Source organism: Canis lupus, chromosome 27 (genome assembly GCF_048164855.1).
Source record: "Canis lupus baileyi chromosome 27, mCanLup2.hap1, whole genome shotgun sequence".
Classification (NCBI taxonomy): Eukaryota; Metazoa; Chordata; class Mammalia; order Carnivora; family Canidae; genus Canis; species Canis lupus.
In genome coordinates this window covers 7326779-7352702 of record NC_132864.1, presented here as the reverse complement: position 1 = coordinate 7352702, position 25924 = coordinate 7326779, and the positions used below count along the sequence as shown (strand labels likewise).

The 25924-nt window shown below is 60.9% G+C and overlaps 1 protein-coding gene across 3 annotated transcripts; it reads left to right on the top strand.

The window, feature by feature from the left end:
- The first annotated feature begins 6601 nt into the window (after positions 1–6601).
- Positions 6602–25329, top strand: MMP17 (matrix metallopeptidase 17). Of its 3 annotated transcripts, XM_072802094.1 has the most exons (11): positions 6602–6766; positions 15329–15461; positions 16250–16379; positions 16755–17038; positions 17603–17779; positions 18649–18748; positions 19286–19368; positions 19472–19624; positions 20056–20182; positions 23604–23724; positions 24332–25329. In XM_072802094.1, exons 1-11 carry the CDS (start codon positions 6617–6619, stop codon positions 24869–24871), a joined length of 1998 nt encoding a protein of 665 aa, XP_072658195.1. In that variant the 5' UTR covers positions 6602–6616; the 3' UTR covers positions 24872–25329. The 3 variants fall into 3 exon arrangements, with proteins under 3 accessions (XP_072658195.1, XP_072658196.1, XP_072658197.1); XM_072802095.1 differs by lacking the exon at positions 20056–20182 and having other exon boundaries at positions 23467–23724; positions 24332–24800; XM_072802096.1 differs by lacking the exons at positions 20056–20182; positions 23604–23724; positions 24332–25329 and adding an exon at positions 21513–21999.
- The last annotated feature ends 595 nt before the right edge of the window (positions 25330–25924 follow it).

Here is a 25924-nt window from a genome sequence, read left to right as displayed (position 1 = left end):
TCTCCCTCTGGTCTCCCTTCTCAGGACACAGTTCTGGATTCGGGGCCCACCCGGATAAGCCAGGACGGTCTCACCTTGAGATCCTTAACTGTGATCCGTCTGTAGCAGCCCTCTTCCCCAATAAGCTCACGTTCTCAGGTTTGGGTGGATGTGAATCTGGAGAAACACCATTTGCTGCACTTCAGGGGCCCTGGAGGGAAACTCCAATAGTGCAAATTGGCCGCGGGAGCTCCCAGGAGTGCTGGGCTGAGTGGGGTGCAATGAGAGAATTGCCCCCAGTCTGCTGCCTTCCCAGCCCGGCTGGGCTCCTCCAGGCACTGGCCAGGAAGAGGGTGTCCCATGGGCCTGGCTCCCCTGCCCCCAAGGGGACGCCCCCAGAACCCAGGTCCCCACCAACGGGATGCCCGCCTGAGGCTCTTCCTATCCGTGCACTCTGGGATAGTGATAAGATCTGTGTCTCTAGGTCTAGAAAAGCCCTTCCTGTAAGTTGGAAGCAAAGCGCGTCCTGGTTTGCTGGGCAGCACCTCCTCCAGGAAGCCCTAGGAAGTTCCGGCGCCCCTAGGTTCAACGGCGTACAGAAACTTGGCTTTTTTCAGCTTCGCAAGGAGCAGCTGCCAGTCACACAGGGTGTCAGAGTGCAGGGAGCAGAAGCTCTGGGGCCTGGAGCTACCCTGATCCCCTAGGGGTGAGCACAACTGAGTGGTGTCAGTAGCTTCATAGAAGAGCACCGCTATCACGACCATTCAATTCCAGAATATTCCACTTCTCTCAGATGAGCAGTTGCTCCCGACCCCTCCCCACCCCTAGCCCCTGGCTAGTCCACATGCGGCGCCTGGACGTGCCTGTTGTGCAGTTGCTGCTCGTGGACTCGTGCCGCACGGCCTGTCTCTCCAGCCTGCAGCAAGGGGCACCCCGACACCACCCGCTGTGCATGTGCCACCTCCTGGGCATCCATCCACCAGCCAGTGGTCACAAGGGGTGCTTGCACTTTGCGGCCGCTGTGAATGACACTGCGGGACACTCGCACCAAGCTAGCTCTGTGCCAACGTAGGTGTGCCGCTTCCATGCTGCTTCAACTGGGTGAGGCCGGGCACCCCGCACAGGGTGGCTGCGAGGACCTACCCACGGGGTCTGAGGCCCTGGGAGGACAGACCAGCCAGCGGCGGCGGGGAGGGGATGCTGAGCTCCTGGGGGTCATGGCCTGGGCGTAGGGACCAAGGTGCAGCGCAGGCTTGCGGAGCTGGGATCAGTCTCCAAGTGCAACGGGACACCATGGGGACCCTGACTCTCATGGCCACTTTGCCCACACGAGCCCCCCATGCCAGACCTTCCCATGACCTCTCACCCTCTGTCTGGGCTGAACTGTGTCCCCCTCAAACCCACACAGGGGGCCCTAAGCCCCACAATGCAGGATGTGACTGTGTGTGGAGGTGACAGGTGAAGTGGGGTCACGGGGTGGGCCTGTCCCACAGACTGAGTCCCCGCGGAGAACAGGGCAGGACGCAGGCGCGCGTGGGCCACGAACCCAGAGGACATGCGGGAAGACGGCTCCTACAGCCCAGGGACAGCCTGGAGAGGAGACAGCCTGCCGCCCTGGGACCAGGACCCCACACCACACCTGGACTGGGACCCCACGCTGCACCTGGACCCCACACCGCACCTGGACTCAGCGCCGCACCTGGATGGGACCCGGCGCCACACCTGGACTGGGACCAGGACCCTGTACCTCAGGAGGGGGGGGAGCACCCGGCCGTGGCGCTTGTCCTGCGGTTGCCGGCAGCTGACTGTGGTGGCGCGAGCCCCGCTCACGGACCGGATTGCCCCTGGGGCGCCACCATCCTGCAGGCTCTGCGCCCACTGCTTGGCACCCGAGCAGGACAGAGGCAGGCACTGGGACAGCCCCGGTCCTGGCACAGGTCCTGATGAATCTTGGTCCCAACCCCGTCCCCGCCCCTTCCCGGACTCCCTTCCTTCGGCCTCCCTCCCCCTCCTCCGTCCTTTCCTCCGTCCTCCCTCTACCCGCCCCTCTCCCTCCCCTCCCCTCCCCCTTCTATCCCTTCCTCCCTCTCCCTTCTTCCCCCTACCCTCCACCTGTCCCTCCCCCTCCCTTCCTCCCTTCCCCCCCCTTCCTTCCACCCCCACCCCTACTAAGAAATATCATCTCTCATGACTGAGCAGAGGGATCCAGCAAAGCCCAGTGGGGTCTTTGAAGGCAGCTCAGAAGTCACTGCATGAGTCCCTGGGCCCCATCTGTTCACGAAGGCGGACACAAAGGCATGCTCTGTCTCCAGGGGATGGGAGTCCCTCCCTGAGGGCGGAAGGGGGGGTTACAATTTAAGGATTTTTTTACTTTTTTATTAAAGATCTACGTATTTATTTGAGAGAAAGAGCGCACATGAATGCGGTGTGCACTTGTGCGCAAGCCAGGTGGGAGTGGGCGGTGCAGAGAGAGGGGCAGAGCATCCCAAGCAGTCTCCCCACTGAGCGCAGAGCCCGATGAGGGGCTGGACCCCACAACCTGAGATCATGACCTGAGCCTCTCAGGCACCCCTGCAAGGCATGTTTTAAAGTCACCTCCCCCTCTCATTCCACCCCATGGCCTAGAGACTGCCCCAGGGACCTGGCACTGGCCATCCTGCCTTTGCCAAAGTGACTGTCCCCACATAACGCTGCTGTCCTGCCTGTCCCCACTGGCACTCTGTCTGATATAATACAGGTATTCTTCTCTCACTGCTCCGGAAGCCAGAAGTCGGAAGTCAGCCTTGCTAGGGTGAAAGCGGGTGCTGGCAGGGCTGGTTCCTCTTGGGACTCCAGGGCAGGGGTGTGGTTCTGCTCACCCCTCCAGCTTTCAGAGGCACCCTGCACCAATGGGCCCCTGGCTGCATCACTCTGGCCACTGATTCCCTTGTCACAAGACCTGCTCCCCCCAGCTCTGAGCCTCCCCCTCCTGCTGTCTGATGACCCTGGGCCCACCAGACTGTCCAGGACCATCCCATCCAGGATCTTTAACCTGACCACATCTGCAAAGCCCCTTTTAGCCACATAAGGGAACATGCTCTCGGATTCCAGGGGTTAGGACTGGGTAACGCTGGCCGCTGTTCCTCACTGTGCATACTCAACCTGTCTACCCGCCTAGGGCAGCAGCCTCACAAGGGCAGGGGTTCAAGCAGGCAGCCTGAGCCCCGCCCTTCTAGAGTGAAGACACAGGGCCTGGTCTAAGGGCTGCCACCCCCTCGAAACCCTGGTCTCAGAGAAGGGACTGTATTTAAGCCAACCTTCTGTATGCAATACACATAATTATACTTCTTTTGTTCTCATTTTTATTGATTTTCAGTTACACAAGCCAAGTAGAAATAGCTGCTCCTGGTGGGAGTGTGAGACCGGCTGAGAGGCTGTCACCCCTGCCACATCCTGCGCCCGCCAGCCCTCACCCAGGTCCCTGGAGCAGACCCCAAGCAGAGGATCTCAGTGATGGTGACTGATGGTGAACCCCTCAGGGACCCACCCGGTGGGTGGACCCCCACCCCATCCCGGAACTTAGGGATGGGAAGGGCAAGAGGTGCCCGAGCCGGCATCCCTGGATAGCACAGATCACATCTTCCCTGCTTTGTCATGAGCCCGGGCTGCCCAGGGGTGGGTGTCCCGAAGCCTGAGCCCCCAGGACAAAGTGACAGGTGCAGGTGGCACAAGGGAGCACCCAGCAGAGGATGAGGTGATGTTCAGGCCCAAGGTTGCTCCCTGCACTCCTGCCTGAAGTCATCACCTGCACTTTAGTGGGTTCCTTCCAGTGCTTTCCCTCTGCTTTTATGCACGCACACATGCATGCACACACACAGCCCAGGAAAGCTGCAGCCCCCGTCCTGCCATCTCAGCAAGCCCAAGCCACAGTCCAGAGCTGTCCTTCATCACAGGATGGGGGCCGTGGGGCCGGCCCTGAGCCAGTCACGTGGCCGGAAGATGGTCAGGAGGGATGGGCCCATCCTGGCTTCTGTGTTCCAGGTGGCAGGGGCCCGCATCACAAACCCCTGGGCTGACAGGGTCAAAGGGGGATTTTCTAAAGGACGTTGGAGGTGCTGACACCAGATAAAGGAGCTGGATGGCAGGGCAAGGCTGGATCAAGAGCTCAGATATACATGCTTGTGTGTGTATACATGGCAAAGCTAAGCACATAGTTGTTTTGTGGGGTTTTTCTGATTTCTCACGATTTGTTTTTTTCACTCAACAATACATGTGCATGGCCCCACTGGTGTGTCTGGAATAGTCCTTTCTGACTTCCAGGTACTGTTCCATCTTTGGGGCGGTCAGTCCAGGGCACCACCAGCTTACACGGCACCTCACGGGTCTTTCTCCAGCAGGACACCCCCCCTCCCCACTCCAGGAATCACAGATCGGAGGGTGCCCGCCCCTGCCTCCCTGGCCACCACAGGCACAGCTGCCTGGGCACACGGCCCTGATTTAGCAGGTCAGCCCTGAGTGGACACTTGGGCACTTCTGATGGTGAACTGATATGTCCTGTGTTTGCCTCTCATGCAAAGATGGGAGCATTTTTCTAGACAGAACGCTAGCCAGAAAATGTACTTTTTAAATTTTAATAGCTGCTCCCTGATGGCCTTCCAGTAAGGCTGACCAGCTGGTACCCCCACCCAGGGGCAACAAAGTCCCCCCTTCCCACTTCCTGGGTGCATGATGATATATCACTTTTCCAACATCGCCCATCTGAGGGTAAAAAGTGGCCTCTCACCGGTGCTTGGATTCTGTCCACATTCAAATATCAGGATTCAGTGGCAGCCCTGAAGTGAAAGCAGCAGGTGTGGTGCAGTGGCCCTGGCATGAAGTCAGTGACAGCCCCCCCAAGTGCACCCTAGCCAAGCATCCTCAGTGCTCACCGTGGTCTCCAGCCACCATCTTGACCTGCCTGAGGAGAACCACAGTCTGGCCATGCCTATAGTTGTGCTGCTGAGGCCATACTCACAGCTACGTCTGTCCACCACCATCTGGAATTAGCCTCCCACAGCATCCTGCTCCAAACCCTCAGATGCAGGAAGAGCTCTTCCACAGGGGGGGACTGCTCCAGCCTCTCTCTGAACTCCTTGATCCAGCCCTGCCTGCCATCCATCTCCCTTACTCCGACTTCAGCACCTCCAGTGTCCTTTAGAAAACCCCCTCCTTGCCCAGGTCTACGCAGGCAGATCAGCTCATTGCCATCCTCTGGCCATATGCTTGGCTCAGAGACAAACACATAATCCACAGCACCCAGTGAAAGACAGCACAAGGTCTGTGGCTTCCTAAGTGTCAGGATGTTAGCTGTAGCTGCTCTGCACCGTTTTTGCTGCTGGAGAAATCTTGCCAGAGGATGAAGCCAACACAGAAATGGAGGGAGGAACTGAATTCTGATCTAGTCTTTTGCAACTTGATCTAGCCTTATCTGACATCAATATGCCCCAGGGTATCCCAGTCTAACAATCTTCTCAATGTCCTTTCCTTGACTAAAACCAGTTTAAGCTGGTTTCTGCCACTGGCAACCACGTTGTTCTGATGCAAAATTTGAGGATGTGCCCGTGAAGGGTCCCCGTGTGCCAGATGCCTGGTCCATCTGAGCTGTTCTGAAGGAGGTACAGAATCTCCTTGCTGCAAAGGGGGCCACTGAGGCTCCCACAGTAACAGGGAAGGATGGTGCCCAGCCCTTGCCACTCCACGGCCTCCACGGGTGACTGGATACAGCGAGGCGTCTGGGCCTCAGTTTCCCTGTCCGAAGGCAGCAGCAGCCGCGAGGAGCAGCGGGTGTAGGGGCGAGGCTGGGGGGCAGTTGCACACTAGCAGGATGAGAACTCAGGGGATCTGCATCTGAACCTCGCAGCCCCCCACCCCCAAACCGCAAGTTACTTCATTTCTCTGGGCCTCAGTGTCCTTGTTTGAGAAGTGAGAACAGTCGTTCCCTCTCATGAGATGCTGATAGAGGGGCAGCTGGACAGGGGCCCGCGCCACCGACCTCCCGCAGACGTCAGCCTGCACCTCCTGCTCCGGCGCCCAGGCCCGAGCCGTGCGCCCGCGCAGAATCCCGCCCGCGGCCCGCCCCCGCCCAGCCTCCACCCTGCTTTCGCGGCTCGCGGGCTCCACCAGGCGGCGGCCGGGCGCGCTGCGACTGCCGTTGGGGTGCCCAGCCGTGACCGCGAACCGGGGCGGAGGGTCGGGGTCAGTGCCCGGGGGGCAGCCGGCCCGCGCACCCTCCCGCCGCCCCCAGGCCGTCTCCCCAGGCCCCAGGGCGCGCGCGCGAGGCGTGGGGTGCGGGCGGGGTCCGGGCGCCCGCGCGGGACGCGGGGCCTTTAAGGCGGTGGGCGGGGCGAGCGGGCCGGCGTCATTAGCATACATTAGCATATGCCCCGCCCCGCGAATGGGAGGCGGGGGCCGGGCTGGCCGGGAGCGGCGCGCGGCGGCGGAGCGGGGCGCACGGCCGGTGGGCGCGGGGCGCGGGGCCGGAGCGGGGAGCCGGAGCGGGGAGCCGGAGCGGGGAGCCGGGCTGGAGCGGGGAGCCGGGCGCGGAGCCGGGCGCGGAGCCGCACGCAGGGGCGTGAGAGCGCGGGGGCCTGCACTGCTCGCCGACGGCCCCGCGAGCGGGATGGGGCGCCGCGCCGCCCCCGGCCCCGGCCCGCCGCCCCCCTGGCCCCGGCCCCGGCTTCCGCCGCTGCCGTGGCTGCTGCTGGCGCTGGCGACCCGCGGGGGCTGGGGCGCGCCCGCACCCCGCGCGGAGGACCTCAGCCTGGGAGTGGTGAGTGCGCGGCCGGCACGCGGGGTCCAGGGGGCGGGGAGGACTCCGCTGCGCTGGCGGGAGCTCGGGAGCCCTGAGCCCAGGCCTGGGAAGGGGCACCGTGTGCTTCCCCCGCGCCTGGCGCGCCGCGGCTTGGAACGGCCCCGGGACCTGGGCGGTGGGCGGCGGTCCGGCCTCTGGGGACAGTGCGCCCCGCGTGCGTCCCCAGGGGGAGGGGCGGGCGAGGGGCGGGGGAGGGGCGCGGCGGCCCAGGGACCGGTCTGGGTTGCGGAGCGTGGGCGCCCGGGAAGCCGGAGGCTCTCGAGTGTGCCGGCGTAGGGTGTTGGGGGCAGGAGAAGCGGCCCCAGCCCCCCGCGGGCATGAATCTCGGCCCCGTCCGCCGCCAGGGTGGCCAGCCTGGCTCTGCCTCCCCGTGGCCGAGTCTGAGCGCGGTGGGGTCCCCCTCCCATCCCGGCTCTGATGCAGCCCCGCCGCCTCCCCAGCGCCCCCTCCGGTGACACTAGCTGTCCTAGGGGTGGCGGCAGTGGCCTCTTCCCGCGCCTCTGGACCCGAGGGATGACATCAGACTTTATGGGTCTCGCCCCCAGCCCCCCCCCCCGCCCGGGTGGAAAGGCCAGGTGAGGGCGCAAGGGGCCGTGGGGTTGGGACGGTTTCTTCTGGGACCGCTGAGAACGGCGGGGGTGGGGGGGCCCACATCCAGCCGCGGTGCCCCGAGGGGTGCTGGCCATTGGCACTTGCAAGCTGCAGGTGGAGTTGAGCAGCGGAGGCGCCGGGATGGGGCGGGGGCAGCCGCAGCCCCTGATGAGTTGGCAGGGCTTGGCCACAGGTTCCGCAGAGAGACAGGCTAGGCCTCCCCCGCCCAGCTGGCCCAGCCTGGAAGCCATCTGGGAGGTGCAGCCACGGTCCCTGCTGGGGTGTCCAGACTCCTGCCGGGCCCCACGGTGGGCTCCCTCCCAGCCAAACGGCCCCTGAGATTGGGGCACCTCAGGCCACCCCCTCTGGGCCCCCTGTAGCAGGGGTTTCCTGGACCTCCCCCTCCGGAGGTACATGATCAGGAGCAGCGTGTGTCTGGGTCTGGGCAGATGGTGACAAGAGAACCCTGCTTCCTCTCCAGCTCAGAGAGGCCCTGCTCCCTCAGCTCTGCCAAGTTCCAGTCTCAGGCCTGGTGCAGTTCTGGTTTCTCTCCACATGCCCAGGGCTGGCAGGTTGGATCCAGTGCTCCCAGCTCAGGCCTGGCATCCCGTTCTCTTCCTCCTTAGACTCCCCAGAGTCCCCTGGGGTGTGCAGGGTTGGGGGAGGGCGGTCACTGCTGAACCCAGTGGCTTGCACTGGGGGGTGGGGGTGGGGCAGCTGGTCAGCCTGGAACCCCAGAGACAGCTAGGCTTTGGCATCTGGTCCAGTGGGAGGAAACAGAGGGTCCTGCCCCTGACCCAGGAGGTCTTGGAGCCAGGGAAGGCCAGGACCACCCCCCCCACCTCCTCCATGCTGAAGCCTCCCGGCCTCCTGCCCACGTTTGTGGGTAAAGGGCGGTCTCTGGTGGCCTTTTGCAGAACAACACCTCAGAGCACAGACTGGAGGTGCAGGAAGTCTTGGAGACAGGCAGGATTTAGGGGGTGGGGGTGCTCCTTCCCACCCTCGTGTCCACCGCCTGGGGCCCACTGACTCTGCATATTCAGCTCTGGGGTTGCCAGAGAGTAAAAGGGGCCCTTTGTCAGCGTGAGCCAGCTTCTGCCAGAGTGAGCCCAGCGCCTCCTGAGCCCAGCCCAGCTTTAACACGGGGACAAAGCCCTGGATTGAGTCCTGCTGTGCGCAGCCAGTGAAGGACTTTGAGGCCGCCTGCAGGACCTAAGAGTAGGCTGTGCCCTCCTGGTGTTGGTGCCTTGAGTCCTTCTGGACCTGAGCTTTTTTAAATTTTATTTCTGGGTAGGTAACACCCTTAGCAAGATATTCAGGCCATCAGGAAGGGTCTGAAGGAGAGATTCCACGTTCTCTCTCCTCCTGTCACTTTTCTGGAAACCTTCCAGGGTTGTCTGGCCACTCAAAGGGACGTGGGGACCTGGGCCTCTTGTCTTCATGGGTGACAGCCTGCATCCCGCTGCTCCTTGCCCTGCTGTTCTCATGTCCAAGTCTGTCCGAGCACGTTCCAAACGGGAATGTCAGGGGCTGCCTGGTGCTTGTGCTCACCCACTCGCTTCTGTGCCCGGACGTCACATCCTCCAGCCAACTCTGGGCACGGGGAAGGCGGGCTGCTAATATTTTGCTAAACCAGCAGTGGTGCCAGATACTCTGTAGCCGCAGGTGACCATGTGTGGCCTGGGGCCCTAGAGCCAGGAAGCCTGGTGACAGGCATGAATGGGTCGTGCTGGTGTTGGTAGACCTGCCCACCTGGCCCCTCAAGCTTCTGCTCAGGCTTCTACTTCCAGCAACAAAGTTCCCATGGCCCCAAACTACACCACACGCTGGTGGATCTTCTGATCTTTGACACCCAGACAGGTGACTTGCGTGTGGCTGAGATGGTATGCAAGGATGACCAAGAACAAGCCAGGCCCTCTCACAGCCTGGGGGCCCCCAGGGATGGGCAGCAGGAGGCCAGACAGTGGCAATGGTGGGTTCAAGCGCTATGTCTCCCTCCTGGGGCAGGGGCAGAGGCAGGCAGGGTGACAGTCACCATCCTCCCCTCGTCTCAACCGGTGGCCCGTGGGTCCCTGCTTCTCTGTGCCAGCACCCAAGGGAGCCTGTGTACCCTGCATGCCCTTGAGACTGATGCCACAGCCCAGGCCTGGGGCCTCGAGTATCCCTGGCATCAGGAAGCTGCAGATATCCAGGCCGGGGCCAGACCGCAAGCCCTCCTCCAGGACGCAGAGCAGGGAAAGGGGACCTGGGAGTGCGTGCTTTTGCCTTGAGCCTTGGCGAGGGAAGACTCCGGGGTCCCCTCCCAGTGTCTGTATGGGAGGCTGACTGTAAATGTGCCCCCACCCCTGAGGCACTTGGTGTACTGTGAGTCCTTGCCCTGGAGCACTCACTGCCTTTGGGGCTCCAGCCCCCTGAGAGAAGTGTTTATAGTGCTTTTGTTGTGAGAGCCAGTGTGGTGGGGGGAGGCCTGCACCGGGGCCCCCTGTGCTCTGAGCCCCGGAGTGTGCACTGGCTACACCAGCCAGCCGTGGGTCTGGGATGTGTTTCCCTCTCATGTGGGTCCTTGACACCGGTGCGGGGGGTGGGTGGTGTATACACCTGCCTGCGGGCCCCAGTCTCCTGTCTGTATAACAGGGCTGTCGGGATGTTCAGGTGAGGCCTCTGAGTCACTCGCAACAGTACCTGGCAGGAAGGTACTTCTCCCAGAGAAGGCTGGAGAGGGCTCAGGGTTTGGCAGGGGCTTCAGTGCAGCACCTTCCGAGGTTCAAGTGTGCTCTGAGTTTTGCCTCTTGATGGTGATCTGCGTTTCCATGAGATGCTCTGGGTGTAGAGTCTGTGCTTCGCTCACGGAGGGTAATGCGTCTGTCCCATGTAAGCTGATAGCCCGTCTAGCTCTCTGGAGGGATGGGACAGAGTGGTCTGGCAGGATGCACGGCCCAGCTGCCCCACTCGCAGGAAATCAGATCCCAGTCCGTACTGGCTGCCGGCTTCTGCGTACCTCCCTCCTATACTCTGTGGAACTCCTTTCTCTATGGAACATCCCAGGCTGCTTCCTGCCCCAGGGCCTTAGCATCTGCCATGCCCTGCCCACCTCTGTGACCTCTTGCAGGACTTGTCACCTGACCAGCTTCTCATCTTTCGGGTGCCAGTCTACCATCACCCCCAGGGACATTTTCCCTGACCACCACTTATTTATTCCCTGCACGCTGAAACTCACGTCCTCTCATAGCACAGAGGTTACGGGAATGGGCTCTGAATCCAGACACCCCAGGCACTGGTCCCAGCCCTGTTCCATGCTGGTGAAGTGACTGCGGATACATGTCCTAACCTCTCTGTGCTTTTCTGTCCCCATCTGTACGATGAAGATAACAGTGCCTGCCTCTTAAGATTAACTTAGCAGGTACTTAGTGTCCACTGCCAAGTGTGGGTTGAATTCTGTAGGCAGTGCACCCGGCCTCACAAGGCTTTGCCCTGGGGGTGTCATGAGCATGAAGCAAGCTGGTGAATGGAAGAGCACTCGCTAGTTGTTGGCTAGTTGTTCGCTGTTGTGCGTGAAGCGCTCACGGTCTGGGGTCACTTGGGTGTGTGGTCACTTGCTTATCCACGTTCTTTCCCGGAGCCCTGTCTGCAGAAGGGCTCGCCCAGGTCCTCATTGTCCCCAGGGTGCCCAGCACTGCGAGCACTCAGTCTGGGTGTGTTGGGTGGATGGACAGCGAATGACAGGCTGTCCAAGGGGGACCTAGGAACAGCCCCTGGGGAAGACATGGGGGCAGGGAGCCCTCCATGGTTGCCCACCACCAGCTCCCAGAGGAACACAGGCACAGGGGTCCTGCTCCGAGGATCCACCAGCTCATTTCCCTTCAGGGTCGTTAGCAGCCACCACTGGCTGTACACATAACTGCAGCCTCAGTTTCCTGAGCTGTGAATGGAGGTGCTGGTCACGTGACCCTAGAGGGGTGCCAAATGAAGGTATGCAGGGCAAGCAGTGAGCTGGTGCTGCGTGGGTACTAGCCTGGCTGTGCCATACTGACTAGTAGTGTTTAGGTCCTGAGAGGTGCTCTAAAGCCACCTCTAAAGCCTGCCAGCGCCACATCTCTTGAGCCACATCGTGGTGGCTGGGGTGACCGTCTGCACCCAGCATGGCCCCACTGCTACCTCTGAGCCTGGACTCCCTCCTCTGTGCAGAGGAGCACCTGCTCCCCTGCCCCTCATGAGGCTGGAGGAGTCCAGTGGGAGATGGACCGTGCAGAGGAAGGGACCACCCATGGCCGTGGCCCCCAGCATAGCGGGAGACACCAGGCCAGGGCCAGTCCCAAGGGATTGTGTGTCTCCTGGTCACCACAAGCTTTAGGCTGTTGCTTGCCACGTGTAAGTGGGGTCGACAGTGCCCATGCTGTGGGGCCGTGGAGAAGACGTCAGATCCTGCACACAGTAAGCACTTCTTGTGTGCCAGCTTGGTGAAAGCATACAACGCTGCAGCCCAGCCCCCTCCCTCCATGGGGGCCGCACCCCACTGCTGGGTCCTGTGCCCCCCTTGCTGGGGCTGGGGCTGCCCTTCCCCAGAACACAGGGGAAGGGAGGGGAGTTGCACCTGTTGGTACTGTGAATGGACACACCCGTATGAACCGGGATGAATGCACAGGGAAAGATAGGAGCCGGGAGGCCTGGGGCCTTCGTGGGCGAGCCTGGAAAGGCTGGCCAGATGTGCTGCACCGGGTCCTGCAGTGCTTGCCCTCAGTTTCCCCGTCTATGGTAACGGCAGCGCAGCGATCCCTGGGAAGAGGAAAAGCACCTCTTCTGGGGCAGTGGGGGCAGCAGGACTGGGGCACCCCTACACCTCTCCTCCTTTCCCCTCCCTCCCCTCCCTCCCTTCCCACTCTTCCCACCCCTCCCCATGGCCTTCTGGAAGGTTCACCTCCGCAGCTGCAGCCTGGTTGCCCTGGAGACGCAGTCGCTGTGGCGATGCGCAGGGCGGGTGGGGTGGGCGTGCAGGGAGGGGCCGGCCTGGCATGTGCCCCAAGGGCTCAGTGCTGGCTGGAGGGGGCGAGGGAAGGATACCCCTGGGGCAGGCTCTTGGAGGTGGGTGCCCTCCAGGAGGGCAGGGGAGCAACATCTGGCCCCTACTGTACCCTCAACTGAGGACCCCCTCCCGCCTTTCAGCCCGCAGCCACTGGACCCCTCGGCTGCCCTGGAAGCAAGGATGCCCGGCCATCAGGAAGTGTGCATGAGTCCTCCGGAGATGGGGATGAGCTCGCTGCAAACAGCGAGCACTGTCTTCTTAGCGCCCCCTCCCTGGATCCCCTCCCCCCTCCAGGGCCCACAGGCCCTCCCAGCGTGAACCAGGCCATCTGGTTCCAGGCAGGCCTGGGGAGGGGCCCATTCCCTTCCCCATGGCCACCCAAGGGCCAGCGGATGCCAGTGCCCCCCAAACCCAGCCAGGGAGCTTGTCCTGTGTCAGACTCCTCCTTAGCATTTCCCCTGCTGGCTGCTGGGGTGCTCTCCTCTCCCAGTCTGTACTGTCCAGGAATGAACCTGGGACCCCCCTAGGACTGCAGGGTCTCAGGGGAGGAGAGAGCCACGGGCTTGAGAGGGACAGCATTGTGATGATGTCCGGGCGAGTCCATGCTGGGAGCAGGTGGGAAGTGTGGAGATATGTTCCCCCAGCCCAGGCCTGCGGGTGGGGGCCCCCTGGCCAGCTGCTCAAGTCCGGCCCTCTTCTCAGGGTCTTGCACCTGGTGGGGGCTGCCAGCTGCTGTGTCCCGAGAGCCCAGGCAGCCAGGAGTGGCCACTGACCTGGGGGCAGTAGTGCATGTCCCCGTCCACAACTGCATTCAAGCTGCCCCTTGCTCTGCAAGTTCACACAGGCAGCCACTCAGACTGCGTGAAACCTCCTGCTTTTCAGTGATGGCAAACATTTCAAAACCACCTGGAGTGCTCTTGGGTTCAGGGGGCAGGGCTCCTTGGTGAACCCCACAGAGCCCTGTGAGTGGTGAGCGTGGGGCTGCTCAGTGCAGACACCCAGCTGCGACCCCCACCTGCAGACCAGACAGCCCTGGCAGGGTGGAGGGGTCCTCCCTCGAGTCTCATCCCCAGCCTGCCTGAAGCAGCTGACCTGGGTGGGGGAAGGCACCTGCTTGGACAGACCCTTCCCTAGAAGGTGGGGCTGGCATCCTTGTCTGGCATCCTGTGCATCTGAGGAAATTCCAGAGGGCTCCCTAGAGGAGGCAGCCTTGAGGTGCCGAGAGGCAGGGCTGTAATCTGTTTTTGACATTCAGAAAGAAAACCGCAAAATCACAACTTTCAAGAAAACTTTTCCCAAAAACGTGTGTAGCCTCAAGTATACATGCTTTGTACAGAATACTCACTTGAGTATCTGCAGTGCCCAGCCAGGGTCATGGGATGTTTCTCCTGTCCCTACACTTTATCGTGTTCCAAGTGATGTGAAAGGGGGGTCCTCCCAAAAGATGAGAGGTGCTCAGATGGCAAAGATCTTAACCCTGAGAAGGGCCTGTCCCAGCTGATGCCCACCTCATCTGAGCATAGGGCATCACTCCACAGGCCCTGCTAACCAGAGTGTTCCCTGGGAAGGTCTCTGGATTGCATCGAGGACCAAGTCACTTCCACTGCTATGCAGTCCTGTTCAACACCCTCAGAGGGCCCCAGTTCTACACACGCTCCCTGGGGGGTCTCCAGGCAGGACTGGGGGGTCTGGGCCAGTAAGGGTTTGAGGGGGGTAAAGGAAGAGAAACCCCAGGAAAGACTCTGTTTCCCCAGAAAGGGAGGAATCTAGCTGGTTCTCTGCAGGAGAATGCAAATTATATGTAAATCATCAAGGTGGCCCCTCCTGGTCAATTGAAGCTCCTAAGAATTCCAGGAGGATAGACCCCCTCCCACCAAGCACCTGCTGTGCCCCCTGTCGGGGCAGATCCCCCAGGGCAGGGGTCCTATGACAGGGGCTACAAACACAGAAGCTTCTGGGGGCCCTGTGGATGACATAAACGAACCAAGGAGTTTCTTAAATGTCCACTAAAAAACAAATAGGTCTGCAGGTTGCTACCTTTTTGGGAGCTAGGCCTGGGAGATAAGGGGCTCGTGGAATTCCTGCAACCTTGCCCCCCACTCACCTGCGGGTCCTCCCTCACTGCTGAGCCCAGCCACTGTCCACATGGCCTGGGGCTTTCATGGGACTGTCACACAGCCCAGGGAGTGGGCGTGAGCACTGACCATTTCGTGGTTGGAGAAAACAAAGCTAAGGCTGTCCCCAAAGAACGGTGTCAGCACTGCCGTCTGTCCTCGGGGCCCCCCCCCCCAGGGGAAAGGAGCTTGGGAAGGGTCATCTTTCAGTCCTCCTTCCTGGTTGGCTCAGGGGACCCCAGACGTCCCCTGACAACGTCACACATGCCTTCTAGAGCACCTGTGTCAGGTGCCAATGGGAGGGAGCATTGTCCACATTCTAACTCATGCTATCCTCGTACCCGCAGGCAAGGACATGGCCCAGAGGGGTGGAGGGACTGTGCTGTCCTGGTTGCACAGCAAGTAGGTGCCAAGTGGGATTGGCACCCAGGCAGGGCAGCTCAGGGCCTGAATTTGGCACTTGTCACATGTAATAATAACCTTTTTAAAATTTCACTTTCGCTCCTGGCTCAGGAGAAGTGAGGCAGGACAGGCTGCTGTGAGCACTTGTACAGATTGTACACTGCTTAAGCTTACCCCTTCTAAGGGACATCGGGTTTATTAAAATGGTTCTCCAGCACCTGCCTATAAAGTAGCTTAAAGAAGGGGGCACAAGGTGCCGTGTGGGCTACTGGGGGACTGGGGCTAGTGGTGACCAGAGCCAGAAGAGGCCTGCCCCTCACCTCAAGGGCAGGCAGCTCTTCTTGTAGGGCCGAGCCCCCCACCTGCACGCCTCACGCTGCTCTCTGCTTTCAGGAGTGGCTGAGCAGATTCGGCTACCTGCCCCCAGCAGACTCCACAACTGGGCAGCTGCAGACACAGGAGGAACTGTCCAAGGCCATTGCTGCCATGCAGCGGTTTGGAGGTCTGGAGGCCACCGGCATCCTGGGTCAGTCCTCCAGGTGGCAGGACATGGGTGCTCCCCACTCCACGACCAGGGAAACCTGGTATCCCCTAACTCCCCCACCCCCACCCTGACTGCCCTCTGGGGCCCTTTGCCCTATCCAGCTTGTTTGTGGGGATGGAGTGAAGGATAGGCCTGGTGTCCCTGGGGCCCAAGGGTTCCCGCCACATAGGGTCCCATCGGCATGCTCCCCAACCCAGAAGTGGGCACAGTGGGGGGTGGGGGGTGCCAGCTGTGCCCAGATCCATCTCCACACCATACAGCAGGGTCTCAAGCCTTTGTGCCCATGGAGGTCCTGGTTGATTCTTATCCCATGGAAGTGGCAGATCTGTGCCGCCAAAACCTACAGCTTTCCACTGGAAACCAGAAATCTGGGGTGTTTATGTGAGCACCCCACCTTTTACACATTGGCAACAAGTCCCAGGTTTGTAGAGACCTCCCTGTGGGCTGATGAAGCACGTCTGTCCCCAGGCCTTGGAAGAGTTGTGTGTCTTGTGAACTCCAGGAAGAATTGGCAGCGCTGGCTGCAGGTTGTGGCCCTGCTGCTCCCGGTGGCCAGGGCCCCACCCATGACCACTCTGGCCCAGGCCCTGCTGTAGTTAGTAAATGCTTTGAATGACCCTTGTCCTGATGGTGGCCATACCCATAGCAGTGAGGCCTGGCATGCCTGGAGCTCTGGGCCTGGTCTCCACCAGATCTGGGGTGGGGATGGGGCACAGGGCTAGAGCCTGGTGCCAGCTCTAGGGGACCTGACCACCCCCACACCCCTGTAGATGTGGCTACCCTGGCGCTGATGAAGACCCCTCGGTGTTCCCTCCCTGACCTCCCGGCTGCGGCCCCAGCTCGAAGGAGGCGCCAGGCTCCAGCTCCCACCACGTGGCACAAGAGGAGCTTGTCCTGGAGGTGGGTGGGCGGGCTGCACCTGCAGGCCAGAAGTTGCAGGTGCTGGCATTATGTGTCTGGCTTCTTCTCAGGCCAGAGTACACCTCCGGCCTCTGTGCTTGGAGTGCCACTGGCAGCCTCTGATCCACTGCTGCAGTCCCTGCGTCCACCCTCACATAGCCGCCTCTGTGTCCCCTACTGTGTCCTCCGAGGACACCTTACCCCACTCAGGAGGCCTCCTCTCAAACCTTAACTGCATCCCCCAAACCCCGTTTCCCAATAAGGCCCTTGAGGGAGACCCTGGGGAGGGATGTGCCCAGGAGCACAGGGCAGCCTGGGGCGGGGACACAGCCTGCGCCGGGTGGGCAGACCTCAGACTCTGACACCACTCCGTAGGGTCCGCACATTCCCTCGGGACTCACCCCTGGGCCCGGACACGGTGCGGGCACTCATGCACTACGCCCTCAAAGTCTGGAGTGACATCACGCCCCTCAACTTCCATGAGGTGGCAGGCAGTGCGGCGGATATCCAGATCGACTTCTCCAAGGCTGACCACAACGACGCCTACCCTTTCGATGGCCCAGGCGGCACGGTGGCCCATGCCTTCTTCCCTGGCGACCACCACACTGCGGGGGATGCCCACTTCGATGATGATGAGTCCTGGGCCTTCCGCTCGTCAGGTGCGTCGGCTGCTACGGAGTCACAGGGCCCCTCCAGCCCCGCAGGATGAAGAACCGCATGGCCTTGCCCGGGATGAGAGCTGCCATGGCTCCAGGTGTTCCCCCTGCAGGGCTGAGCCAGGCTCGTCCTTACCTGCTCCCGGGAGGCCTCTGCAGGCCTTCACACCCTCGCGCCCTCATTCACTGCTCACGAAGCCACGGCCCCTGGGCCCAAAGCATGGATGTGGGCCAGAGATGGGGGCCTGTGTGGGGTCACTCCACACTCCAGCCCGGGGAGCCCATTCCAGCCTGAGGAGCCAGCAGTGACCCCGCAGAGCCTCTAGGCACTTTGCCATGGGGGGACCCCAGGGTCCAAGAAGCTCTCGTAGACCCCACAGGGACCTTGGCAGGAAGTGGACAGCCCTGAGTGACCACACAGAATCCGTCTGTCTAGGACCAGGGCCTCCGAGGTGACCAGGGCAGTATACCCATACCCATCATACCTCCCTCCCTGTGGGTGCCCCAGCCTGTGTGCCTGACCAGCTGTGGTCCCTCCCTTGACCCATTGGCCCCCTGTGTTCCCAGATGCCCATGACATGGACCTGTTCGCAGTGGCCGTGCACGAGTTCGGCCATGCCATTGGGCTGAGCCACGTGGCAGCCACAAGCTCTATCATGCAGCCCTACTACCAGGGCCCAGTGGGCGATCCACTGCACTACAGGCTCCCCTATGAGGACAGGGTGCGCATCTGGCAGCTGTACGGTGAGTCTTTCCCCTCAAAGTCAGGCACAGGTCACCCTGAGGTTAGGGACAGATCCTGGGGGAAAAGGGCTTTTCCTGTCTTGTTCACCTTAGCGCTCAGCGTCTAGACCCTGCATGGCTCACCTTAGCTACCCCATAATGTGCGGGGTGAGTGAATAGGTGGTCTGTCCCAGGATCCCTGGATGCTGGCCCCGCAGGCCTTTTAGCAGATCTTGCCCCAGAGCCTCCAATCCCAGGCGGCCCCAGATAGCCTCAGGCTATGACCGCTGGTGTGGCATTTACCATATTCACAGTGCTGCCCATCTGCCACTTTCACCCGGTTCCAGAACATTCTTCTTCCCCACCCCATCCCCCAGCAGCCATCATCCACCTTTCTGTTTGTCTCCATGGTGTGCCTCTTTGGACTTGTCATGCAAATGGGATTGCACACCAAATGGCCTTTTGTGTCTGGCTTTTGTCACCAAGTGCCCTGTTCTGAGGCTGCCATGTCCTGCCCATGTCCCATGGCTGTTCTTCCTTCCTCTCTGTGGGAGCAATTTTATCTGCCTGCCCATCTGGTGGACACTGAGGGCATTCCACCTTTTGGCTGCTGTGAAGAGTCCTGTTCACAGTCACAGACAGGTTTTGGTTGGAACGCCTGTTTGGTTTTTTGGGGTTGGGGGAAGGGGGCAACCTCATTTAACGCCTGCAGGTCAAGGAGGGATCGGGGCCTGTGTCTCCTCCCTGTGCGGCAATGCTCTGGCTGTAGGACATGTGGACACCCTGGCACCCAGTGGCCATAGTTCCACGTTGGGGGTCCCAGGGAGGCTGGGGGGATTGGCTGGGGGGCCCGTCCACAAGCCCAGTGCAGCCTACCTCTGTCTCCACAGGTGTGCGGGAGTCTGTGTCCCCCACGGCGCAGCCGGACACCCCAGAGCCCAAGGAGCCCCCGCTCCTGCCAGAGCCCCCCAACAACCGTTCTAGCACCCTGTAAGCCACGGGCCCTGGTCTGCACGTGCCCCCCCCCCCCCCACAGTGGCTCAGAGCCTCCATGCTCTTCTGAGGAAGGCATGGCTCTGGGCTGAGCCTGAGTCTGACTTCCTTTACCCCCCACCCATCCAGGCCGCGGAGGGCCACCAGCTCCCCCGCCCCACCCAGGCTGTGGAGGGGCACCTGCTTCCCTGGCCCGGGCTGTGAAGCTATGGATTCCCCTCGTCCTTTGTCCCACACACCGCCGTGTGATGCTCCCTGACGCTCCACTCCCTCCACACTGCCTCGGCCACCCTGGGCTGTGGGAGAGGCACTCGGGCTTTTGATTTTTGTTCTGTAATAGAAGTAGGGTTGACTGACAGGAAGGGACTCCTAATTCACCTGCGTCCGTGGCCCTGCAGCTCTGAACTTGCAGGCAGGGACGTGGGGGCTCCTTCCGGGGTTTTGTGAAGCACAGCTCCTCACAGTGGCTTGTGGGGGGGTCCCTCCCAGCCCCCCGGGTCTCTGCCCCCAGCTTCCATCTCTCTCTGCCCCCAGGCCCAGGAAGGATGTGCCTCACCGATGCAGTACCGACTTCGACGCGGTGGCCCAGATCCGCGGCGAGGCCTTTTTTTTCAAAGGTAATGCCCACCCGGTCCAGCGAGCCACTAATGGCCGGAAGGGCAGCCCCCTCTGGGCCGCAGGCTGGCCCCCTGCAGCCGCACCCCCTCTCTGTTCCCCCAGGAAAGTACTTCTGGCGGCTGACCCGGGATGGGCACCTGGTGTCACTGCAGCCGGCACAGATGCACCGCTTCTGGCGGGGCCTGCCGCTGCAGCTGGACAGCGTGGACGCTGTGTACGAGCGCACCAGTGACCACAAGATCGTCTTCTTCAAAGGTGGGCAGGCCCCCCGGGCACTCCACCTGTATCGCTGATGGGGCCTCAGCCTACACACCCTGGGCCCCCTTCAGCATGCCTCTGCACTGGAGTCCAGTCTGTGGTTGCTCCAAGCCCAGAACACAGGGCAGCTCACTCAACTGTGTGCTCCACCAGCGTGTATTTATTGAGCACCTACTGTGTCCTTGAACCATGGTAGGCATTGTGGGTACACAGTGGGCAACATGAGCAAAAATTCCTGCCCTCATTCCCATAGGAGCCACGGCTCGCACTTGTGTGTAGTGAGGGAGTCGGTTTCAGAGCGAGCTGAGGGAGCAGTGTTTCAGACAGAGGGAACTGCCCGTGCAAAGGTGCTAGGCCAGTCAGGCATGCAGAGGGCCAAGAGCCTCAAGGAGGGCATGAGCTGGGTTTGACAGGTCTGTTGGTCACAGGGCATCATTCCACCCTCCACACCCTGCACTGTTCCTGCACTGGGCCAGAGGAGACACTTCCTGCTCTTGGGGAGCTGGCAGGATGCGGAGCCTGCAGCAGGAGACAGAGTGGCGCTGAGCCCTGCAGGTTTCAGGGGCCGTGAGCCTCCCCTCACTGTGTTTTGGGGTGACTGAGTCTTCAACTCCCCAGTGAAGCCACTGTCCTGCCCTGACTTGTGCGGGGTCTAGAGGCTGACCCCTTCTCACGGTGGGACCCCAGGAGCCACACACTGTGCCTCCTCCACCACTGCCTCCCAGGCCTGCTGCCCGAGGCTGTGGGCATGGGAGTGGGCCCTGCAAGGCAGGGTCTTCTAGATTTGGGTTCTTTCTCAACATTTGAAAACTGTAAGACCCCATGGCTCCAGCATGGAATTTGCAGAGGGCATGGTACTTGGGGCCTGTGCTGTTTGCACGCCAGGGGCTGCTGGAGCAGGTTGGGCCACCCCATCTCATGTCCCCAGAGCTGGAGCCTGGCAGCCCTTCCCGTGCCTATGTCCCATCAGGTGGGGAGAGAAGCTGGCATGAAACAGTGGGGTTTATTCTCTCTCAGCCTAGAGACCTGAGGCCCCAGACCCAGGGGCCACAGGGCTGCTTCCTTCTGAGCAAGGGAGACTGTCCCCCTGCCTCCAGCCAGCCTGTGACACCCCCCCCCCCGGGCTGCTTCCCTCTGTGTGTTTCAACATATGCGTGTCCTCGTCCTAATAAGGACCCCACTAGCGGATGTGGGGCCCACCCTGCTGCAGCATGATTTCTTAACCAATTTCATGTGCAAAGATCCTCTTTCTACATGAGTCCGACTCCAAGGTCCAAGTGGATGTGAGTCTGGGGCACATGTGTAACCCACCACAGCAGCTCTTTGAACCAACACAGTGGACCCTGTTTCTTTGAGGAGGTCAAGATTATTCCTTGTGTTTCTTGTGTTCATTCACGTCACCTGCCAGCCTCTGCTCAGGGTCAGGCACCTGTCCGCTGTGAGCTAGCGAGGTGACCAGTCATCACCACTGGTGCCAGTGGGTCTGGTCCCCGTCCCTGGGGCATCAGGAACCTGACACACGGGGGCTCCCCATACATGGCACCTGTTATTTCAACCTTCAAAAAAGCAAAACTAAAAGAATGGCACACATTCTGACAGATATTTTGTTTGGACTCTCATGCCGTGTGTGCTTGACATCGGCCTCCCCCAATGGGGCAGTGCATCTTGGAAAGAAGGTGTGCACAGGTGGGCCAGTACGCCCCTGCACTCAAGAGAGCTAGGAGCCAGTTCCAAGTCACGCATAAAGAGCTGCCTCCTTCCTCAAACCTTTATCCTGAAGAGTCATTTCTGACTCCCAGGAAAACTGCAAAAACCTGTCACCCAGCTTCACCCCTTGTTCACACTTTGCTACATTTGCTTCCTTCTTTCCCGTGGACGGTTCCAGGCCTGTGTCTTCCTCAACTGGCTCCGAGGCAGTGGCCACTGCCGGGACCCTTTGCCAGCATCTGGCCTCCCTGGGCGTGTTGGCAGCATCCAGGCCAGCACGCCTTGGGCAGGTGCCCCAGCGGCTTCTCCCGAGCGACTTCTGCTCTTGCACATTCAGCAGCAATGCCGAGGAGGGACGTGTCCCGAGCCGCCCTGCCCCGGGCAGGAGCTGTCTGGCACCGTTCCCTGTGCTCACCTGGGCAAGTGGACCTGCCAGATTTCTCAGGTTCTCACCATCGCGGGACAGGCTCAATACCTCCTGCTCTTTTGGTTCTGGGCACCACCAGCCTCCTCACCCTTGGCTGTTTGGGGGTCCCCTGTACGGGTGTGCTGCCGCTTGCTTCCCACCCACTCGGGCATTCCAGTCCTTTCCTGTCTCTGGCAAAGGATTTCTAACAATTATGTTTACTTTTAATTGTGGTTAAAAAAAAAAACAACATAAAAATTTGCTCTCTTAATCACTTCTCAGCCTGTAGTTCAGGGGCATAAAGCACATTCGCACTGTGTGCTGCTGCCACCTCCGTCTACCTCCAAGATGTGTCCATTGTTCCAAATGGAAACTGTCTCCAGTCAACACCGACCCCCCGGGCTGTGGCACCCACCATCTACTCTCTGTGGATTGGGCTGGGGGCCTCATAGACATGGAAACCTGCCGCACATGTCCTGTGATGGCTCAGTCTCCTTGACATCGCGTCCCGACATTCGTCCACGTTGTGACCAGCATCCCAGCGTCCTGCCCTCCAGAGACTGAATCCTCTCACATAGATGGACCCCATCCTGCCTGTGCACCGCCTGCCGGCAGACACCTGCTCGCTCCTGCCACTTGGCTGTTGTGAATGATGCTGCTGTGAATGCGGTGCTAGTAACCCTTTAAGACCTGCCTTCGGGTCTTCTGTGTGTCTGCCCACAAGTGGGTTCACTGGATCCTGTGTGTCTGGTATTTTCAGGACCATCCAGACTTTTCCACAGCAGCCACCCCGTTTTACATCCCCGCCTATGGAGATCTCCCCGTATCCTTGCCAACACTTGGTCTCATCGGGGGTTTTGATAGTGGCCGTTCTAGTGGGTGTGAGATGATATCTCATTGCGATTCCCTGATTAGGGACATTGAGCATCATGCATGTTGCCTGTTGGCCATTTGAGTGTCTTCTTGGAGAAATGTTTGTTCAATCCTTAGTCAGCAAAAGATCTTTAAGGTTTTCTGCCTCCTCTCCCCCTCCCTCCCTCCCTCCTCCTCCCCTTTCCCTCCCCCTTCCTCTCCCTCTCCTCCCCCTTCTACCCTCCCCTTCTCCCCACTGCCCCTCTCTCCCTCTCCACACCCCCCCCTCCCCTCTCTCTCCCAGTCCCCTGTCAGACCGGCTGCTCCTTGTCCCACCACAGGAGAGGATGTGATGCCACGTGCGGGAACTTATGTCGCAGATCAGTGTAGTGATGTTTGCCAGGCGCAGCCAAGGATAGACCTGAAAACTATCTTACCCCATTGTTTTTTTTTGTTTTTTTTTTACCTTACATACGAGTTTGATGTTCTTGTAATTTCTAAATATTTGCTTCTGTGTAAAAGCTGACAAAGGTGTGGATGTGCCTGTCACTTCAGGCCCTGGCGAGTGCCTTCCCTGCCTCCGCCTTGTGGCAGCAGTGGGTGAGGCAGAGCAGCACAGCGGCCTCCCGGGGGCCTGGCACCCACTCCCTGTCCGTGGAGCAGGTGCCTCATCGGAACATGGGTTCTCAGGCTGCTGGCTGAGGGCTGACCCCATGCCAGGCCCAGAGCAGGTGCTCAGTAAATACACGTGAGGCCCCGGGGTTCCGCGGGGCTGGGGTGACGGCACTGGGTGGCTGATGGAGAGGAATGGCTGGAGCCTCTGCCCTGCAGGGTGGGCTGAGCTCTGGCCCACGGCGCTCTCTCTCACCCCCAGGAGACAGATACTGGGTATTTAAGGACAATAACGTAGAGGAAGGATACCCGCGGCCCGTTTCAGACTTCGGCCTCCCGCCAGGCGGCGTCGACGCGGCCTTCTCCTGGTCCCACAATGACAAGACTTATTTCTTTAAGGACCAGCTGTACTGGCGCTTTGATGAGCACACACGGCGCATGGACCCCGGCCACCCCGCCCGCAGCCCCCCGTGGAGGGGCATCCCCAGCACGCTCGATGACGCCATGTGCTGGTCCGACGGTGAGCCCCACACCACCTGAGTCTCCCCACCTGTGGAATGGGGGTCAAAGCAGACTGATTGGGAGGACCCAGGAGCCGCTGTACACACCTGTGCCCCTCCCTGCCACTGACATGCCGGGGTCACCACTGTGTGTGGCCTCCTGCTGCCTCATGTGCCCGGGGCCTTTGCACCTGCCCTGCATCCCTCAGACACAGCCAGACATCTGCATGGCCCGTCCCTCACCTGCTTCAGGCCCAAATGGTGCAGCTCCACCTGGAAGAGGGAAGAATACGCCTCCCTCCCCCAGGGCAGCTGATGGGGGCCACATGTTTCTTTTCTGTTTTCAAAGCTCCGTCCCCAACTCTTAAAACAGCCTGGCACATAGTAGCCCCTCAGTAAATATCCTGTAATAGAGAAACCGAGAGGTCATCTCATCCAACCTCCAGCCTCCTGGCAGCCCCCCAAGCTTGCCCAGGACTGGGAGGCCCCGGGTGCCCACGGATGGCTCCCTGGGGCTGAGACAGACTGACTTTGGTATAAGCTGTTCTGCTTCCCTGCTGGCCCACACTGCTCCCTCATGCTCCTGCTAGCCAGCCTGCCCGCAGCTCATGCCCTCTTCTCTCCCAGGTGCTGCTTACTTCTTCCGCGGCAAGGAGTACTGGAAAGTGCTGGACAGCGAGCTGGAGGTGGCGCCCGGGTACCCACAGTCCACAGCGCGGGACTGGCTGGTCTGCAGAGACCTGCAGGCAGACCCAGAGGGTGCAGGCGGAGAAGCTGGGGCCCACGCCCGGCCGGGACAGCACAGCCAGAGCCGCCCAGAGGACAGTTTCGAGGTCTGCTCCTGCACTTCCCCTGCCTCTCCTCCCCCAAAGGCCTCAGGCCCGCTGCTGGCAGCCACACTGCTACTGCCCACGAGCACCCTGTGGACAGTGGCCTGGGCCCTGGTGCTCTGACAGCCGCTGGCATGTGAGGCCCACAGCTGGGGCCTCACAGGACAAGAACAAGTGTTCCTGCCCCTCCAGTGCCGTCGCCACTCCAGTGCGAGACCCAGGGTTCCTGCAGCAACACACCCAGCCTTGCAGAGGACACACTGCCATCTCTGAGCAGACTGCCTGGTCGTGCCCCCCGCAGGCTGGAGAGAGGCCAGCAGAGGACGCTGCCATCTAGCTGTTCAGCCACAGAGGAGCAGCCACCTGTCTTGTCTTTTCTGGTACCGAGGTGGCCTGACTGCCAGCTGTGAGCTGGGAAGACTTCAAGGCCCAGCTGGGGACAGGAGCTGTCCTTCCCGCCTGTGAGCAGCTGGATCACGCAGAACTCAACTGCTGAGCCAGCAAGGCAGGGCTGGGAGGGCGTCCGGTGGGCCACACTGCCCACAGCCTCGCGGCCCTGGGAATGACAGCCTGCACCGAGCCCACCAGCGGCACCATCAAGCCCATCTCATACCCACACTGCTGCCCCTGGTGCTTCCGCCCATCCCAGGGGCCTATGCCCCACCCCTACCTATGGGCCTGTGGTTGCCTTGCTCAGAGCAGCCTCTGACTCGCAGAGGAGTCCCCCAAGCTGGGGCCAAGGTCGGCCCCCCCATGATGTGTTTCAGACAAACATGACCTCTCCCTGCTTCCTAACGGCTCTGCCTGGGCTCACTGATGCACTGCAGGTGGCCCTGGGGGGAGGCGTGCCAACTGGCCCCAGGCCCTTCTCTACTTTGGAAGGCCTGTGTGGGGCTCACTCCCTCCCCTGGTCTCTGACACGTTCCTGTCCAGCACCTCCTGACCCTCCCTGTCCTCCTGTCCTTACACCCGTTTCCAGTTTCCTAGGTGGGGGAGCTGAGGCCCACCCTGGGAAACAAGACTGCTTCCTGCAGGTAGGGGCCAGGTGCTCTGACACATTTGCCCCGTGCTCACTGATGGTCCCTCCCTGCGTGCACACGCTTCTCCCGTGGCTGGTGCCCATTCTCAGTGAAGCAACTGGGACACCAGCTGCCAAAATCAGGGAACCACCCAACAGGAAGTACAGGAGGCAGCTGGACAGCCAGTCTAGGGACTGCCCTCTCACCTGGAGAAGCAGAGAGGAGCAACTGCACCCCTCATGCAGGAGAGATGCCGGTGGCTGCCCCCAGATGCTCCACCCTTCCTGATGGAAGCCCACTATGGCTCTAGATGTGAGGTCCTGCCCCAGCCCCAGGGGTTGAGGGGGTGGTGGTTCCTCTGATTCCAGAGA